Source organism: Mauremys mutica, chromosome 11, assembly GCF_020497125.1.
Source record: "Mauremys mutica isolate MM-2020 ecotype Southern chromosome 11, ASM2049712v1, whole genome shotgun sequence".
Lineage (NCBI taxonomy): Eukaryota > Metazoa > Chordata > Testudines > Geoemydidae > Mauremys > Mauremys mutica.
In genome coordinates this window covers 36,270,788-36,290,412 of record NC_059082.1, presented here as the reverse complement: position 1 = coordinate 36,290,412, position 19,625 = coordinate 36,270,788, and the positions used below count along the sequence as shown (strand labels likewise).

The window sequence follows — 19,625 nt, the reverse complement described above, 5'->3', positions numbered from 1 at the left end:
ACTCTTCCCCCCAGCTGCCAGGGAGAGCAGCCAAATGTGCTGGGGAGTAGGTGCAGGGCGAGAAGGATGAGCCCCTCTGCCTAGGGTTGCCAGCCCTCCCAGTTTCGCCAGGAGTCTCCCAGAATCTGGCTCTGTCTCCCGGAGGCTACTGAAGCCAAACCGGGAGATTTTAGGTGCTAAAAGTCTGGCGGCGCAGCAGGGCTAAAGCAGGCTCCCTGCCTGACCTGGTCCCGCGCCACTCCTGGAAGCAGCTGGCACATCCCTGCAGCTCACACTGCCTTTGCCCAGCGCGCCGACTCCACAGCTCCCATTGGCCAGGAGCTATGGCCAATGGGAGCTGTGGGGACAATGCCTCCAGGCAGGGGCAGCACACGGAGCCCCCTGACCTCCCCCCCAGGGCTGAAGGGATGTGCCGAGAGCGGCATGGGGCCAGGGCGGGCAGGGAGCCTGCCTTAGTCCTGCTGCGCTGCCGACCGGGAGCCACCCGAGGTAAGCACCGCCTGGCCGGAGACTGCACTCTGAACCCCCAGTCCTAAGCCAGCACCCCAAACCCTCTCCCACACCCAAACCCCCTGCCCTAGCCCTGAGCTCCCTCCCACAGCTTGCATCCCACACCCCAAACCCAAGCCCCCTTCAGCACCCAAACTCCCTCCCAGAGCTTTCACCACCACCCCTTGCCCCAGCCCGGTGAAAGAGAGTGAGGCGGGGGAAGAGCGAGCAATGGAGGGACGGGGGATGGAGTGAGCGGGGCAGGGCCTCTGAGAAGGGGGATGACAGGGGTGGGGCATTGGGGAAGGGGCGGGCCAAGGGTGTATGGGTTTGTGTGCTTAGACAGTTGGCAACCCTACCTCTGCCTCTTGCCCCAAGCAGGCCAATCTTGGTGGGAGCATTTGACGCCCCCACAGCCTTCCTACTTGTCACCTCACTGTGAGGGTAATTAACCACTGGAATAATTTGCAAAGGTTAGTGTTGGATTCCCCATCACTGGAAATTTTAAAATCAAGATTGGATGTTTTTTCTAAAAGATATGCTCCGGTTCAAACAAGAATTAATTCAGGGGAGTCCTGTGGCCTGTGTTATGCGGGAGGTCAGACTAGACTATCTGACTTCATAGTGATTTTTGACTTTATAATCTGTTATCTCTCTGTGTTTGACTGTGTGTACGTGGGAAAATTGACTTGATCCAACTTGCTCATAGCTGTTACTTATATTGGCACATTCAGCCCATATATAGAACAGCTCTGTGCAACCTCTCCCAAATTGATGGTGAGGAACTGGGGATATATCATGCATATCGGTTACTAAATGTTACTTTTCCTTTAGCTAGAAATCATTTATTACTATTTTGGTGGTGGATTTCTCTTTATTAATTATTGTGTAATTATCTAATTCACTTAATTTGTATGTGGAGTAGTTTCACAGTGTAGTAGCATGGATGCATTGACCGGGCATTTATCAGCAACTGCTACTATGCTTTTGTGAAGGGACTGATTATATTGTTGATAGTTATGTGTTTTTCTCATGGTTTGTTAGTAATTTGTATTCGTTATAGTCAGAGTGTATCAAGGAGTGAATTATTGTTGTATTGATATTAAAGATCAGTCCAACTAATCTGCTAATTACACAGAGAATCTTTTCCAGAATCTACTTTATGATACAAATACATACATGCAGACCAGCTGCAATATCCAAGCCAAGGGAGCATATTTATAAAATCCAGGGCAATAGGGGGATAATATTGCATCGGGACATAAAGTACATCTCCTGGATGTTAATTTTCCTTTCTTTGGGGGACTGAAAGGGTGGAATGTTTGGGGAATGGATATGAATAAGTTGGAGACTTAGTGGTAGTCCAGGTAGTAGAATTGTCTTGATTAATTAACCATGTTGTGGAGAGCATGTGGTACAGGCATAGGTGCAGAGGCCAGTTGTCGGGTTAGCTTTGCTGTCTCCTTTTACTGAGACCTTTATGTACTTATTGAAGATTTTTCTTTGAAACTGTTGGTCCTCAAATTTCATTTCCTTCTTATTCTGGAAATAGTCCAGCATCAGTTCCTTGTCCTCTTGAATGAACCTGCCAAGACTCTTTCAAAAAAGCAGACTTTATTTTCTCCTCTTCAAACTGGAACATCCAGTTTGAGTTCCTTTTCATCCCCCTCTTCATGTTCAGGAATGGTTTTACCACTTTTGCTTGTTTGTGGACTTCATGTATCTCAGGCATTTTACCTCTAGGTATCCAGTTCACCTGCCTACATTACTGCTCTGGGAGATCTATGATGCTGTTGTGGTCACTACAATGAAAAATAAGAAATGTCAGCGTTAATAAGAATAGCAATAGCCTATCCATCCCCTGGAATAACAAAAATTAGGATAAAATTAACACTTTCAGTGTAGTTTTGAATTCCAATGTCTTTCCATAAAGCATTTTCTCTTTAGACCGAGATAGTAATATGTCATTACTATCTCGGTCTAAAGAGAAAATGCTTTATGGAAAGACATTGGAATTCAAAACTACACTGAAAGTGTAGAACAAGACTTAAAAGAATAAAGGAGCATGAGATGCAGATTATTATGAGAATGGGACAAAGTAGTGGGGCGGAAGACCTGAAGGGCTTGTCCTTATTCTCATACTGGAATAATAAAGGTTATTTCTTGCAGGCAAACAGGGATCTCAGAAATATGTCTATGCACAGAATGATATTTGAGGCCGCATCAGACATTTTTCCACGCATTAGCTAATGATCCAAATATGTGACCAATTTCAGGAATTTGTACAAAGCCTTGGTTTGAAGGAGGGATTCTCTGAACTACAGTCAAAATTTCCTATTATTTTTTATAGCACTTTATTTATATATAGTATCAAAGGGGTAGCCAACGAAGTGGGTATTCACCCATGAAAGCTCATGCTCCAATACGTCTGTTAGTCTATAAGGTGCCACAGGACTCTTTGCTGCTATTTATATATAGTATCTCAAACTACTTGACAGTGGACGCTGCTGAACAAGAATAACAGAAAAGAAAGGTATGTTGCAGCAGTATTAATATAAATAAAGTTAGTGCATGTTATTTGCTAAGAGAAGATTTAGAAATAGAGAATAGAATGAAGTTGGAGTTTATGGTAGGTGGCGTGTTAGTTGCATGTCCCTCAGAAACATGAATTCACTGCCTCCCATCAATAGTGTCCCCTTAGAAACAGATGTAATGGGACAAGAAGGCATAGGCTTAATTTTCAGCAAGGGAGATTTAGGTTAGATATTAAGAAAAACTTTCTACTATAAGATTAGTTAAACTTTAGAATAGGCTTCCAAGGGGGATTGTAAAATCACCATCATTGAAGGTTTTTAAGCACAGGTTGGACAAACACCTGTCAGGGATGGTCTACTTGGTCCTACTTCAGCGTGGGGGGCTGGACTTGATGATTTCTCAAGGTCCCTTCCAGCCCTACATTACTATGATTCAAAGCTAATTCAAGAGAAGATTTCAAATCAAGGTATGAAGAATAAATGAGTATCTTGGATAAGAAAAAATTACAGACATTTTAAAGCTCCTTAGTGATGTTCCTAGTGATGACCTCAGAAGGATGTTGTGAGGGTTAATGCATGAATGTTCAAAAAGCACTGTAAGGGTCTCAAATGTAAGATGTGATGGCACTGCACTATTCCTTAAAGCTATCATCTGTATTCAGTTGAGAAAACTATTATAGACTTAACTTCTTTCCTCTTGCATAGTTTGGAAGCCTTTTAAGGACTTTTTAAGTGGTAGTTCCTCCTCTTCATCTGCCTCCAAGGGTAAAGTTCAGACTGTATTCTGTAATATTGAAGAGCCTGTGCAGGAGGCAGTGAAGTGAAGGATGTTAAGAAAGCTGGGGAGAGGTGATTAGGCAAGAAGGAGAAACGTTTGTTCTGCCACTAACCTCTGTTTAAAAGAACTTTTTTTCTTTACACAGAGCGAGGGGCAGGATTTAAAAGACAAACATTTTTCTTCCTCAGAGAGAGACTGTGACATAAAAATGTGGGGCATGCAATGTTGCAACAAGCCTTTGGAAAGCTGAGCTAGAAGATTTGGCCCTAGAGTCATGAGAAGAATGAACAGGGTTAAGAGCTCAGCATAAAAACAGCACAGATATGAAGCTTTTCAAACACTTAATCCAGACGGATGAATTTCACTAGGAAAAACTTGTCCGTGTGGGAAAAACTATATTCTGGCATGACAGATCTTACAGATTCATTTCCATGGACTGGGAATACGAGGCAGTGGTTTAAATTGGATCTGAAATAGGTGTACAGTAACTGTTTTTGGACTTGTATGTAAAGTGTTCTGATGGGTTCCATCATTGCCAGCAGACATCTCCCTTCTGCAACAGATAAATGAGTGGGCTATCATCAGCCTTCTTGCAGATGTTCTGCTGCTGGAAGACAAAGAAAGGAGCATAAATCCCATATAAATGCCCCAGTGGTACTTTGATGCCCATGATTCCAAGTAGCTGTGCAGGAGCCATAACTATTACAGCGGGAAGAGTCAGGTTCCAAGGGCCAACCTCCTTCCCATCTGATTAGCCTGTGGAGGATGGAGGAGAAACTGCAAACGGAGTAGAGCAGCAGGGAGAGCAGTCATATAGCTTACCCTCACTGCAGGGGCTCCTGCTGCGGCTTGCATGTGCATCTCATTCTAATATGTCTTCCTGTTACTCCCCAAGTTCCTTTTGCAGCCTCTGGTTTAGCTAGCCATGAAAGCAACATACATTAGGAGACTGCATGCTGAAGTGGTAGCAGACAAGCAGCAATGGTCTCTTTCACCAACCACCAGCAGATGTAGTAAGTAAGGAGCTATACTGTGGAAGAGCATAGGAATCAGGAAATGGACAGATGAACTTGGAGGCAGGGTGTAGAAAGAGGGTGTAGACTTTGTCAACAGGCATTATGGGAGACTTAAGGAGAGGTGCATAGCCACAGATTTTGTAAGGGGGAATATAAAGAGATGCTGATGTAAGTTAAGATGGATATTTGGGTGGATGAGAAAAAAGGGGTAAGAAGTGGAAAGGAAGGCACTTCCAGGTTGTTTAAGGGGGAAAGGGGAGCTCACTTGAATTTGTGCTTTGGGGACCCATCCAAATATTTTTATGACCCTGGCTGTGAACTGTGTCTCTTCTTTTTGCAGCCCTTGCCAAGACTAACCTTCTCATCTACTTCCTGTACTGCTGGGCTATTACCTGGATCCTCCACTGCCTCCTGTCTTTGGACATTTTTATTTTGTGGGAGCTAAAATAACCTGAGAGAGCAGCCACATGTGGCCTTTCCTGAAGATCATGCCAAACAGAGCTAGCCTACCGTCTGTGGACATAAATTGTACAGTTTCTTCCTACTCACAACTCAGTGCCTCTCTCAGTATTATCATGAGGAAATTATCAAAAAGAACTCCAAATACAGTGTTTTACTCCTTCTGAACTTCCATTGCCTTTCACAGTCCCAAGGAATACAAACCTCCTCAATCTTCTTAATTAAAAGATCTTATCAGCAGTGTGGCCCAATATTCCAGTTGATAGTGCATCTTGGCCTGCAGAGTGGGGGTTAATCGTGGATTCTGTTACATAAACACAGCTGTTATTAATGTATTTTAAAATCTGCAGGAGGAAAATATTCCCTTGCAAAAGGTTCCATAATACATTTGTATTAGGTATGAGCCCAAGTAAGGAGTTTCAAATCTGAAGTATAACCTACACATAGTTCTGGAATGTTCGGACTATGGGTTCCAGTCCAGGCCCATTTCTAATTTAGAGACCTTCAGTGGGGCACCCCAATCTTATCCAACAATCAGGTAGTTTCATTATCTCTTAACTTGTTATTCCCTTCTAGATAGAAATGCTCACTTGCTGAACTAGATAGAATTCATTCCGTGCTTGCTCCATTGCATTTGTGGAAATTGGCTTCCTACCTTATCATTATGGTCAATGATCCCCACAGATGTGGTAGAAAATTTACAAAATAAACTCCTCTCAAAATAGCAGTTGATTCATTAGAAATGAAAAAAATGCATCATTTTATTTTTATATAAGGAGCGGTTGCCTCACAGAGCAGTACGACTGTCACTCATCCTTTCTCCCCTCCCCCACTCCCATTTTGAAAGATTCATAATTGCCTTCTCTAAAATCCACCCAAAACACATTACAGGAAGTTTTATCCTCTCAGGAAGCACATAAAATGTTTGTGTGTAATCAGGCTCTCTGTGGAAATTCAAGGTTTTTGTGTATCCAAAACTGCAGCTTGCAATCTCTTGACTGGTTCTAGATCGGGATGTCTATGCATGTAATACTCCCAACACAGCAGCCACTGTCAAATAAGCAAGGGAAAGGAGTGTCAGAGATAGTTACTATTTCTATTAATCTCTGATATTGGGGGCTGGGGGGTGGGGGGAAAGAAGGGAAGTAAGCTTGTATATTTCTGAAGTCCCAGAACCCAGTCCTGCTTTTACTGAAATGAGTGGGGAAAATCTTCTCAATTAAACGATAGCAGACTTAGGCTCTTACTCTTCTATTTGTTATGAAGTTACTAATGAATTTGCAGAGACAAACTTGATTATCTCTGATATCATTGCCTAGATATCTATAGTGTGCTATTTTTCTTGCAGGTTTCCTGGTTTATGTTTTATAATATTTTGAATGTATGTAGCACCTCTCAGATCAGATGATCCCAAAGTGTTTTACAAATTACCATGAGTATATACAAAGAGGGATCACTCCATCCACCAGTAAAATGTAGACACCTCTGGGGTGAAATACAGAAGCACCCACTCCAAAGTACTTAACAGTTTAGAACAAGACTGTAATCAGCTGCCCGCAGGGAGAATTAAGGGAGACAGAATGTAATTACTCAGATTGGAATTCAGCTAGAATGCTAGGCTTGACAGGCCATACTTCTGATTTGCATTCTCTTTCATGTTCTAAGTAAGCTCATGAAATGTAAGATGCTAGCACTGAAACCTGTTTTATGCACAGGCCCAGTTAAACAAGTCAAGGTATTCTTTATATGATAGTATACATCAGTGCTTCTCAAAGTGGTGGTCTGCGGACCGTCCAGTCCACGGCGAGTTTCCTCATAAGAGTGTTGAATAGGATAATAATATTGCACCGGTCCCTGGCACACTGGAAAAAAAAATTTGCCGGTCCCCGCCATCAGATAGCTTGAGAAGCACTGGTATACATCTGGTGCTGGTTTAGTCACGTTAGTTTTTGTCCCTTAAAGCACCAGCCTCACACCTTCACTTTTTGTCAGACTTGGATTTGAGGAGATTGTGGTCATCTACATCATCCAGCTATTGTCTCAGTTGCCCACTTACACTTCTTTGTGAAGTGTGAATATGCAGTCACAGTAAATCCAAAGGGTTCTAAAGCTTTTGGGTTTGTTTTTTATTACACAGGTCAGTCTCGGGCAGCCATGATACCTCCAAAGCAGCCCCGGCAGCCAAAGGGAGCTTTAGATGATGCCATTGCCTTTGGAGGAATAGCAGACCAAGAAGCAACTAACAGCTTACAGCCAACACCACCTCCACTGCCAAAGAAAACCATTTTGAGAGCCAACACAGAGCCGATCCCCAAAGAACTCCAGAAGCAGACCCTGGAGAATAATCTCTGTGTTGTGGCCAACCCTACATACGACATTGACACCAACTGGGAAGCAAGTAGTGCCTGCTCTTCAGTCAGCTCAGAACTCAAGGCACTGGACAATGAGTCAGGAGATTCCTTGGACAGGCCTTTAGAAAAAGGAAAAGCAACCAACTCAACAGCCAACAGCATTTCCAGCCTAACCACTGCCAGTATTAAGGATAGGTGTTCCAACAGCATGGAGTCTCTGTCTGGGAGATACATCTCTCAGACTAAGCAGAGCAAGAATATACAGAAGCCACAGAGGCAAGCACTTTATCGAGGAATTGAGAACCGAGAGGAGGTGGTAGGCAAAATCAGAAGCCTTCATACTGATTCACTGAAGAAGTTAGCTAACAAATGCGAAGATCTTTTCATGGCTGGACAGAAAGACCAGCTGCGATTTGGGGTGGACAGCTGGTCAGACTTCAGGCTAACCAGTGACAGGCCATGCTGTGAAGCAGGTGATGCAGTTTACTACCCAGCTTCTTATGCAAAAGATCCCCTCAACAATTATGCAGTCAAGGTAAGAAGGAGGTTTCAAAAACGGTTATCCCAGACATCAGTAATATTAATAATAAAACCCTGTGTATTATAGTATAGCTAATTATGCTGTTTGCAATGGCTAATCCATGTACAGTAATGATCTGCAGCTACTGGCCCTTCTTTCTTTAAAGTGCCACTGTTGTCAATGGCATAATTAACCTTTAGCTGGATCCCCTGTTCGTTGTACATCTGGGACAATTTTTAAAAGCCACCAATTCTCTTACTAGCTGTTTAGCATACCTATTATGTATTGACATAAGAATGGTATAAACAGCTGTGTTTTTAATATAAAGACTGCAGGCAGGCTCTTGGAAGCCTTCAGTAGTAGCACCTTTACGTTCATTTGCATGCAGAGTCACCAAATTCTCATTTTTAATCAGGAGTAATTTCAAAGGTTTATATATATATATGGCTGTCTGTGAATTTTATTTATATATATTCTTAATTAGCATACCTTTCCATTCCCTTACAAACCCTTACATTCTCACCAGCCATTCTGAAACCCTATCTTGCCATCGGTGTGGCCTTCTGTGATATATTAAAAATGAATGGAACTGAGGAATGTTGATTGGTTAGTGCTGTATTTCAGTGAAGAAAGAGTTAGCTCTTTTCGTTGAATACTCCATTCCATAGCCCTGGTCAGAAAAACATCCAGGTACTTATTTCATATTGTGACAAAGTTCCTCCTCTATCTTGGTGGGTCCTGTGCTTATTGGCGGATTTGCTCACCTCAATGATCTTCCCCTCTGGTGGAACCCACCATCTGGGTCAACTCCTCCTGTGTCTGCTCAGGAGTTGGGAGGTTTGGGGGGAACCCGGGCCCGCCCTCTACTCCGGGTTCCAGCCCAGGGCCCTGTGGATCGCAGCTGTCTATAGTGCCTCCTGTAACAGCTGCATGACAGCTACAACTCCCTAGGCTACTTCCCCGTGGCCTCCTCCAAACACCTTCTTTATCCTCACCACAGGACCTTCCTCCTGGTGTCTGATAATGCTTGTATTCCTCAATCCTCCAGCAGTACACTCTCAGCTCCTTGCGCCTGTTGCTCCCAGCTCCTCACACCTGAATCTCACTGACTAACTGGGAGGCTTTTAACTAGTTCCAGCCAGCCCTTGATTGGCTTCAGGTGGCCCAATCAATGTAGCTATCTCCACTGTCTTCTAGAAAGATCTTAATTGGCCCCAGGTGTCTTGATTAACCTGGAGCAACTGCCATTTGGTTACCATGGTACTAGGGATTTGGTTAGCCTGGGGCTAACATAACTGTTCCTTACTACTTTACTGTAGCCATCTGGCCTTGCCCCCTCACAATATGCAAATGAACAGTTATCTTACCTAATAAAAGGGGTTGTGTTATTTTATCATGTTTGCGATTCATATAGGAGATTTACTCACCCTGCCTTTGGGTGCACACTCCTCCACTGCTAATGAGATGATAATGCTCATCTGATAAGATGTGCTCTAATATGAGGATGACTGGGAGCCAGGAAACCTATGTTCTATTCGTTGCTCTGCCATGGACTTCCTATGTGATCTTGAGCAACTGAACATCTGTAACTCAATTTCCCCAAGTTTAAAATGAAAATTATGATTTTTCTTACCTCACATGGGTATTGTGAGCCTAAATTCATTAATGCTTATAAAGCAAATTGAGCTTCTCAGAGTGATGGTACTACAGAAGGGCAAAATATAATTATTACTCCCAACCACCTTTATTTATTAACACAGAATGAGAAGCTAGAAAGTAAGAATGTCAATGCTAACTTGATATAAAATAGGTTCTGAATTTGAAAAGGCATCTCTTTAGGAGGTTCTTCTTCGAGTGCTTGCTCATATCAATTCCAATTAGGTGTGCGCGCGCCGCGTGCACGTTCGTTGGAAGATTTTTACCCTAGCAACACTCGGTGGGTCGGCTGGGTCGCCCCCTAGAGTGGCACCGCCATGGCGCCAGATATATACCCCTGCTGACCCAACGGTCCTTCAGTTCCTTCTTACCGCCCATGTTGGTCATTGGAACAATGGAGCGCGGCTTAGCTGATCTCCACTTCCCTAGCTACTCGTAGTTCTCTCGTTAATTCTTGTGTATATGGTTAAAATTATATAATTGTAGTTAATTTACTTGTTTTATAATATAGTTAGTGTATATAGTTAAGAGGGGTTCGGGGATTAGCCCCTTCCCCGCACCCGGTACTGGGGCCCATGCCCGGTTCACTGGGCTTCAAACCATGCTTGGCCTGCCACAAGCCGATGCCAACGGGAGATCCCCATGACTGCTGTCTTAAGTGCCTCGGGGAATCCCATCTCGCCGATAAGTGCCGGATCTGCAAGGCCTTTAAGCCGAGGACGAAGAAGGAGCGGGACTTTCGTCTCAAGCAGCTCCTGATGGAGACAGCTCTTACTCCTCCGCCCTTGGCACCGAGCGCTGGACAGTCCGCACCAGGCAGAAGCGCTTCTTCGGCACCGGATCGCACCAGTACTGCTAAGGCCCCTCGGCACCGACAGTCACCAGCACCAATGTCTGCTCGGCACCGTTCCCTCTCCCTGCGGGTGAAGAGACATAAGACTCCCACTGCTTCCGTGCCTCCTGCACCGCAGCCAGAGAACCCGACTAAGTTGGACCGCCCGGCACCGACACCTGCCGTGGCACCGACAACTTCGGCACCGTCGATTCCGGTCCCGCAAGGGCCGTCGAGTCCGGTGCCTTAAAGCTCCCTGGCACGCGCCGTGGTTGAGCTCACTATTCCCTCCACGCTGGAGACATTTTCCACGGCAAGGGAGCTGATCACGATGACAGAGTCTGCACTGCCTCAACCCCTGGCACCGCCGGTGCGGGTAATACAATCTATTGGCAAGCCTGCCCCGATGAGACCATCCTCTGTCGGCACCACAGAGCGGCACCGTTCACAATCGCAGTCCCACTGGTGCTCTCGGTCCCATCGCCGATCCCGGTCCCGACGCCGCTCGCAGTCCCGGCACCACTCCCCATCTCGGTACCGGTCACACTCGCGGCACCGATCCAGCTCCCGGCACCGTTCCAGTCGCCACGACTCTCGCAGCCACTCCAGACGTCGAACTTCGAGATCCCGGTCGACCTCCCGGCACCGATCCGGTTGCAGGTCCCGGTCTCATTCCTGGTACCGGTATGGCTCCCGGTGCCGTGCAGAGCGAGATCAACTAGAGAAGGAGATTCTTCCCAGGGCTTTTCTGCCCCTCCTTGGCCATCTCAACACACATCTGTGTCATCTCATGCAGACAGTGCTTCCTATGCACAGGACCGTGACTCAGATGTGCCTAGCCGAGTCTTCCAGGAGACCCAGGCCCAAGATCAAGGCCCCCATCAGTGGTCATTCTGGACACCTTGGGCATATCACCAAGCCCAAGGTGTGCCTCCAGTGCCTTCTCGCTCTGTACCATCAGAGCACCGGGTGCCGGAGGCGACTGTCAGCAGCCCCCCGCCTACCGATACGGAGGAAGCTCCCGTTCAGCCAGCAGACTCCCAGATCCCACCGGAGCCTGATGTCGCCCAAGAACAGGAGCCCACGCAGGACCCTCTTCTCCCTGGCCTTTCCTCTTCCTCCTCCCCAAATGAGGCGGTGGCGGGGACATCCTCCTCGGGCCCTCCTCCAATTGACCTGAGGGCCCATCAGGACCTCCTGAGACAGGTGGCACTGAATATGAGTCTTCAGGTGGAGGAGGTCTCAGAGATAGAGGATCCTGTGGTGGATATTCTGTCGGCTGACGCCCCCACAAGAGTGGCCTTGCCATTCATCCGCACGATCCAGGCTAACGCTGATACTATCTGGCAGTCTCCAGCCTCTATTCTGCCCACTGCCAGGGGAGTTGAGCGGAAGTACATGGTACCCTCTAAGGGGTACGAGTACCTATACGTGCACCCTCCTCCCTGCTCCCTCGTCGTACAGTCAGTCAACGAGAGGGAGCGCCATGGCCAGCAAGCTCTAGCTCCAAAATCAAAGGAGGCGAGGCGCATGGACTTACTGGGCCGCAAGGTATACTCTGCTGGGGCCCTCCAACTCAGGGTGGCAGACCAGCAAGCCCTGCTGAGCCGCTACAACTATAACACCTGGGTGGCAGTGGGCAAGTTTACGGAGTTAGTTCCTCAAGACTCCCACCAAGAGTTTGCTGCCCTCTTGGAGGAGGGGAAGAAAGTGGCGAGAACGTCTCTCCAGGCCTTGCTGGACGCAGCCGACTCCGCAGCCAGGACTCTGGCTTCGGGAGTCGCCATGAGGTGCATATCGTGGCTTCAGGTGTCAGGCCTCCCGCCTGAGTTACAACACACCATACAGGACTTGCCCTTCGACGGTCAAGGCCTATTTTCTGAAAAGACTGACCCTAGGCTGCAAAGCCTTAAGGACAACAGGGTCATCATGCGCTCGCTCGGGATGCACACGCCGGTGACTCAGCGCAGGCCTTTCCGTCCCCAGCCTCACCGCCCTTACTCCCCGCCTAGGCTGAGACAGGACTTCGGCAGAAAGCGTGGCCGAGGCAGTCGCAGATGGCAGTCCTGGACCCCAAGCGGGCCAAAATCAGGGTCCCTCCAAACCATCAGCGGGACCAAAGCCAAACTTTTGAAGGCGCGCCCGAGGACGGCGTACCAGTCGCTTCCCAGGATCCTTTCCCTCCCTTTTACAACTGCCTCTCCTTTTTCCTCCCTGCATGGACCCAACTAACTTCAGATCGTTGGATCCTACGCACGGTAGAATTCGGGTACCACCTCCAGTTTATTTCGCCCCCACCCCCCATCCTCGTCCCTCTTCAGGGACCCCACTCACGAGCAATTCCTCTTGCAAGAGGTGCGGTCGCTCCTCGCTATGGGAGCTATAGAGGAGGTACCAAAGGACTCGAGGGGCAAAGGGTTCTATTCCCGCTATTTCCTAATCTCCAAGGCGAAGGGAGGTCTCAGACCTATCCTACACCTGCGAGGACTCAAACAAGTTCATGATAAAGTTGAAGTTCCGCATGGTATCCCTGGGGACCATCATCCCATCCTTGGATCCCGGAGACTGGTATGCCGCCCTCGATATGAAGAACGCGTATTTTCACATTGTCATTTACCCTCCACACAGACGGTACCTCCGGTTTGTGGCCAACCGTCAACATTTCCAGTTTACGGTCCTTCCCTTTGGCCTCTCTACAGCCCCAAGAGTGTTCACAAAGTGCATGGCTGTAGTCGTCGCCTCCCTCCGTCACCGTCGGATACATGTCTTTCCGTATCTCAACGATTGGCTCATTCGAGGGACCTCCAAGACCCAAGTCACCCATCGTGTGGGCATCGTCAAGGACCTATTCAAGCATCTAGGCCTGATGATCAATATAGAGAAATCCACTTTGGTTCCCACACAGAGAATAGAATTCATTGGGGCCATCCTGGACTCCAATCTCGCCAGGGCCTGCTTGCCACAGCCTCGGTTTCAGGCAATGGTATCAATTATACAAGGCCTGCAAAACTTCCCGACAACTTTCGCTCGCACGTGTCTCGGCCTACTAGGTCACATGGCGGCATGCACGTTCATGACCAAACACTCCAGACTGCGGCTCCGTCCCCTTCAAACTTGGCTATCCTCGGTATACCACCCGGGCAGAGACAGTCTAGACACAATCGTCACGATCCCCCTGAGCATCCTAGGCTCCCTAGACTGGTGGTTGATGCCCTCCCTGGTATGCGCAGGGATGCCATTCCATCCGCCTTAGCCTTCAATACCCTGACAACGGACGCGTCATCTCTAGGCTGGGGTGCCCACCTCGGGCATCTCCGCACTCAAGGCCTTTGGTCAGCTCGGGAGCTGGGCTTGCACATCAATGTGCGGGAGCTGAGAGCAGTCCGCCTCGCGTGCCAGGTGTTTCAAGAGCATTTACAAGGCTGTTGTGTCTCAGTGTTCACGGACAACACAACGGCCATGTTTTACATAAACAAACGGGGGGGAGCGCGTTCCTCCCCCCTTTGTCAGGAAACTATACAGCTCTGGGACTTCTGCATAGCCCACTCGATAGACCTGGTGGCGTCTTTTCTCCCGGGGGTTCGGAACACTCTGGCAGATCATCTCAGCAGATCCTTCCTGTCTCACGAGTGGTCGATTCGTCCGGATGTGATCCATTCTGTTTTCCGGAAGTGGGGCTTTCCCCGCATAGACCTCTTCGCCTCCCGCGAGAACAGGAAATGCCAGACATTCTGCTCCTTCCAAGGTCTCTCCCCGGGATCGATCTCAGACGCATTTCTGCTGCCATGGACGACCCATCTGCTTTACACCTTCCCACCGTTCCCACTGGTTCACAGGATCCTGCTCAAGCTCCACAGGGACAGAGCCCACCTGATCATGATCGCTCCAGAGTGGCCGAGGCAGCACTGGTACACCATGTTGCTCGACCTGTCGATAACTAACCCAATCCCCCTACCTCTTTACCCGGACCTTATAACTCAGGACCACGGCAGACTTCACCACCCAGACCTGCAGTCTCTTCACCTCACAGCATGGTTGCTGCGTGGTTGAGCCAGTCCGAGTTATGTTGCTCGACCTCGTTGCAGCAAGTGCTCCTGGGTAGTAGGAAACCTTCAACTAGGTTAACATATCTGGCTAAGTGGAAGCGTTTCTCCTACTGGTGCGACCAACATGATGTTATTCCCACCGAGGTATTGGTCCCTACCATCTTGGACTACCTCTGGTCCCTCAAACAGCAGGGCCTAGCGGTATCAGCATTGAAGGTACACTTGGTGGCTATCTCTACCTTCCACCCAGGGGAGAGTGGACGCTCTGTATTCTCTTACCCTATGGTTTCTAGGTTCCTCAAGGGCTTGGAGCGTTTATACTCCCAAGTACGCCGCCCCGCCCCAACTTGGGACCTCAACCTAGTTCTAACCAAACTTATGACTGCCCCTTTTGAGCCGCTAGCGACCTGCTCGCTGCTGTACCTGTCCTGGAAGACAGCTTTCCTCGTAGCCATTCCATTGGCGAGATGAGTTTCTGAGCTTCGGGCTCTCATGGTGGACCCACCATATACCGTGTTTCACAAGGACAAGGTACAGCTGCGACCACATCCAGCCTTCCAACCTAAAGTGGTATCGGCCTTTCATATCAACCAGGATATCTTCCTTCCGGTCTTCTTCCCGAAGCCACACTTAGCACGCCGGGAGCAGCAACTGCACTCCTTAGACGTCTGTAGGGCGCTCACATTTTATATTGAGCGAACAAAGCCCTTTCATAAAACACCCCAACTCTTCGTCGCGGTGGCAGACCAAATGAAGGGCCTACCTGTCTCCTCCCAGAGGATTTTATCTTGGGTGACGTGCATCCGCACCTGCTATGACTTGGCTCATGTTCCGATAAGCCACCTTACCGCACATTCCACCAGGGCTCAGGCTTCATCTGCCGCCTTCCTGGCTCATGTACCCATCCAGGAGATATGTCAGGCAGCTACCTGGTCCTCAGTCCACACCTTTGCCTCACATTACGCATTGGTTCAACAGTCTAGAGATGATGCAGCATTTGGCTCAGCTGTTTTGCATTCTGCAAATCTCACTCCAACCCCACCGCCTAGGTAAGGCTTGGGAATCACTTAATTGGAATCGATACGAGCAAGCACTTGAAGAAGAAAAGACGGTTACTCACCTTTGTAACTGTTGTTCTTCAAGATGTTTTGCTCATATCCATTCCAAACCCGCCCTCCTTCCCCTCTGTCGGAGTAGCCGGCAAGAAGGAACTGAAGGGCCGTTGGGTCGGCAGGGATATATATCCGGCGCCATGGCGGCGCCACTCTAGGGGGCGACCCAGCCGACCCACCAAGTGTTGCTAGGGTAAAAATTTTCCGACGAACATGCACGCGGCGTGCGCACACCTAATTGGAATGGATATGAGCAACACATCTCGAAGAACAACAGTTACAAAGGTGAGTAACCGTCTTTTTTTCAAGGTTACGTCTTGCATTGAAGTGTTGCCACATTCTATTGGGTTTATATTTGTTCAGCCATCCTGGTCCTCTATTGTTGCAAAGATCACAGACGTAATATGGATGCCATTATAAGATGATGAAGTGAACTGTCTGCTGACTCAAAACAATTGAGAACCAGGACATGAATAACTTTATGATGTATTATTTGTCTGGCAATCTTGTCTGGTTGCAAAATCAATGGTCTTCCATTGATTTTTTTTTTTTTGCTTGTAATGATGCAGAAATAATCTGCCAAGAAGAGGTGGCAGGTAGTTTGCTATTTCATGCACTACGACTGGCCAGCAGATCTAGAGATGGAAGTGTTACATTAAACACTGAATAAAAATGTTTCATTGATTAAAGTGACTTTAAGCCTTTCCAAAGGTGCAGTAGAGCTTTTGAGTTTGTTTTTTAAATATATTTTGAAAGGAGAGAATGTTGCCAAATGTGTGCTTTTTTTTTTTCTTTGTTACCTGAAACGTTATTATCTTGAAAATCAGTTCACAAACTAACAGGAATTTACCATACCCTAATAGGTATGAAGGACTCTAGAGTGAAGGATCCATAAAATGCCATTGAACCAGGGGTCACTATGGATTGTTGTGCTGTCATGGTGAGAGGAAAAGTTAGGCTTGCAAACAACTTCCCTGGCAGTGAATGTGATGTAGGAAGATAATTTGACTACAGATGCTCACTGATTTCTTTGTAAGCAAAGCAGTGCTAGCTCAAGGGAATTGCTGTTGTCTTTTCATTTTCTCCCCTTCATATCTTCAAATATTGTGCTTTAAACCATGACTGGCTCACTTTATTTTTGTTTCCTTGATGGATTTTTTTTTATTGAAATGCCATTCTCTAAAATATAGTCAAGGGTTTTACTATAAACTCACCTTTAAAGGGGTCTATAACTCTACCATAACATTTGGCTCCAGATTTTTCAAAAACATATAATGTAAAAAAACAAACAAACAAAATCCATTGAACTGTTGTAAATTAAGCGTATTGGCAAAAATAGCAGGATTTTACTCTCCTACAGATTTTTTATCCTAACTAAATTTTGTAATCATCCATCTACAATGTGAATGTGCTATGATTCTGGCATTTTAAACCATGGAAAAAATATAGATATTGAGATCAAATCTGACAATGAACCCATAATGTCTATTATTGTTAGACAACTTATAGTAGCAGAAGAATCATACGAGATCTATCCTGAAGGTGTCTTAAGAATTATACACATGGGGCCGTATCTTCAGCTAGCATAAATATGTGTAGCTCCATTAACTTCAATAGAGCTATGCCAAACTGCGTCACCTAAGAATCTGGTCCAGGGCTTGACAAACTCTTACTAGGTTCTATGACTTTATATTTGAGCTGAAAGAGTTTCTAACAATGGAATATTTTTTCTTCTTCGAGTGGTTGTTCATGTCCATTCAAAGTAGGTGTGCGCGCGCCGTGTGCACGCCAGCCGGAAGATTTTCCCTAGCAGCGTCCGTAGGGTCGTCCCGGGAGCTCCCTGGAGTGGTGCCACCGCGGTGCCCTATAAAGGGGCCCGCCAACCCTCCACCCTCTCAGTTCCTTCTTACCGCCGGTGACAGCTAGCTGGAACTTCTCTTTTGATTAGCAAGTCGGCAGTGTCCTATCCTTACCGTTTAGTGTATAAAGTTGTATTATAGTTAGCTGAGTAGTTCTCTGTATATAGTTCTTAGTAGTTGGGGGGGGGTCCCCCCCCGAGTTTTCGTAGTCCGCTGGGGCATGCCCAGGTCCCCCGGGTTCAAACTTTGCAAGGATTGCGGGAAATTCATGCCCAAGAGTGACCCGCACTCTGCGTGTTTAAGGTGCCTCGGAGAGAGCCACCGAAAGGACCGGTGCTCTATCTGTAAAGGCTTCCACCCGCGAACTCTTAAGGACAGGGCTCAAAGACTTAGAGTCCTCCTGATGGAGGCGGCCCTACAGCCACCCTCGGACCCGGAGCCGGCCGAGGCAGTGCCCAGCACATCATCTTCGGTGCAGAGTGCCCCGGCACCGGCATCAGGACTTAGGTCCCAGCCCAAGTCGTCAAAGACCCGGCACCGGACGGAGTCGGGTCATAGGAAGTTGGCCTCAGTGCGGCACCGCTCGCCTTCGCTGGTGCCCGCCAAGAGGAGGAAGCTGGTGAGGGATAGGTCACCCCACCAGGATCCGAGGCCGACGCCGTCCGCGACAGCGAGCGGACAGGCTGGGCTACAGCCCTCGGCGGTTCCATCGATTCCCACACCGCAGAGAGGGCGGTCGAGTCCGGACCAGCCTAATTCCCCGGACCTCAGCGGAGACCTACGCTCCCCTTCGACCCCGGAGGCGTTCAAGGGGGCCTCAGGTCTGATGGGACTCTCGGCGCCGGTCTCTCCGCACCGCAGGGAGTTGCCTATGGTGGTCCGTCCCCCGGTGCAGTCTAGGGGCAAGCCGGCCATGCTGTTGCCTCCCTCCCCGCACCGCGCCACGAGGACGGCACCGGACCAGGCGAGAGTCCCGCCGCCGCCTCCGCACCGCTCTCCATCGGCACCGGGTGCCGCTCCCCCCAGGTCCTCAGACTCAGAGACCTCAGACTCAGAGGCAGACTCCTATCGCTCCAGCCAGTCGCGGAGCAGGAGATCGGGGTTGGGGGCGAGCCACCACCGTTACCCACAGTGGCAGCAACAATGGCAGCCGCCATCGCAGTGGCCATTTTGGACTCCCTGGGCCTACCACCAGTTGGTAGGCCAGGCGCTCGGCCCGCGATCAAGATCGGCATCGGTGTCCTCGACCTCGGTGGCCCCGGCGCAGCTGCCTCCTCCTCCACTGGCACCGTCGCCAGGCAGGGGTGTGCCATTTTCAAGCTCAGCACCCCCTAGCAGGGCACCGGCAGCGGCTTCAGGTCCGGCTCCGCAGGCACCGCATGCTACGCCAAGCCGCTCACTGGCGACCCCGGTACTGGTCGCGGTGCCGCATTTAGACTCAGAACCGGCACCGCAACCACACTACCGTGTGCCGCAGGACCCTGAGGGACTGCATGCACCGCAGGAAGGGCCGCTCCAGATACTCTCCTCGTCGTCCTCCCCGGACAAAGCGGTCTCGGGCACGGCTGCGGCACCGGCCCTAGAGGACACTCGTATCCTCCAGCAATTGCTCCGCAGAGCGGCACAGAGCCTCGCGATCCAGGCAGAGGAAATCGAGGTGGACATCCTGGCTCCCTCGGGGCCATCCAGGGTGGCCCTCCCGCTGATAAAGTCTATAGCGGATACGTCCCGCACCCTATGGCAAACGCCAGCCTCATTGGCCCCTACTGCCAAGAGGTCCGAGCGGCGCTATTTCGTCCCCTTGAAGGGGCACGAACACCTGTACACCCGCCCCCCCGGACTCCCTGGTAGTGGATGCGGCCAACCAGCGGGAGCGTCACGGGTTTCAGGGGTCAACACCAAAGAGCAGGGACGCGAAAAGACTCGAGCTCTTTGGTAGAAAGGTGTACTCCACAGGGGGCCTCCAACTCCGC

The 19,625-nt window shown here is 48.7% G+C and overlaps 1 protein-coding gene across 14 annotated transcripts in view; it reads left to right on the top strand.

Annotated features, from left to right (window-relative positions):
* Window positions 1-19,625, top strand: part of PEAK1 (pseudopodium enriched atypical kinase 1) — a 284,890-nt gene that overhangs the window by 217,283 nt on the left and 47,982 nt on the right. For all 14 annotated transcript variants that reach the window (XM_044980253.1, XM_044980251.1, XM_044980252.1 and 11 more), the window contains one exon: window positions 7,414-8,162. In XM_044980253.1, coding sequence (XP_044836188.1) covers window positions 7,414-8,162 — 749 coding nt within the window. The remainder of the gene's footprint in view (window positions 1-7,413; window positions 8,163-19,625) is intronic.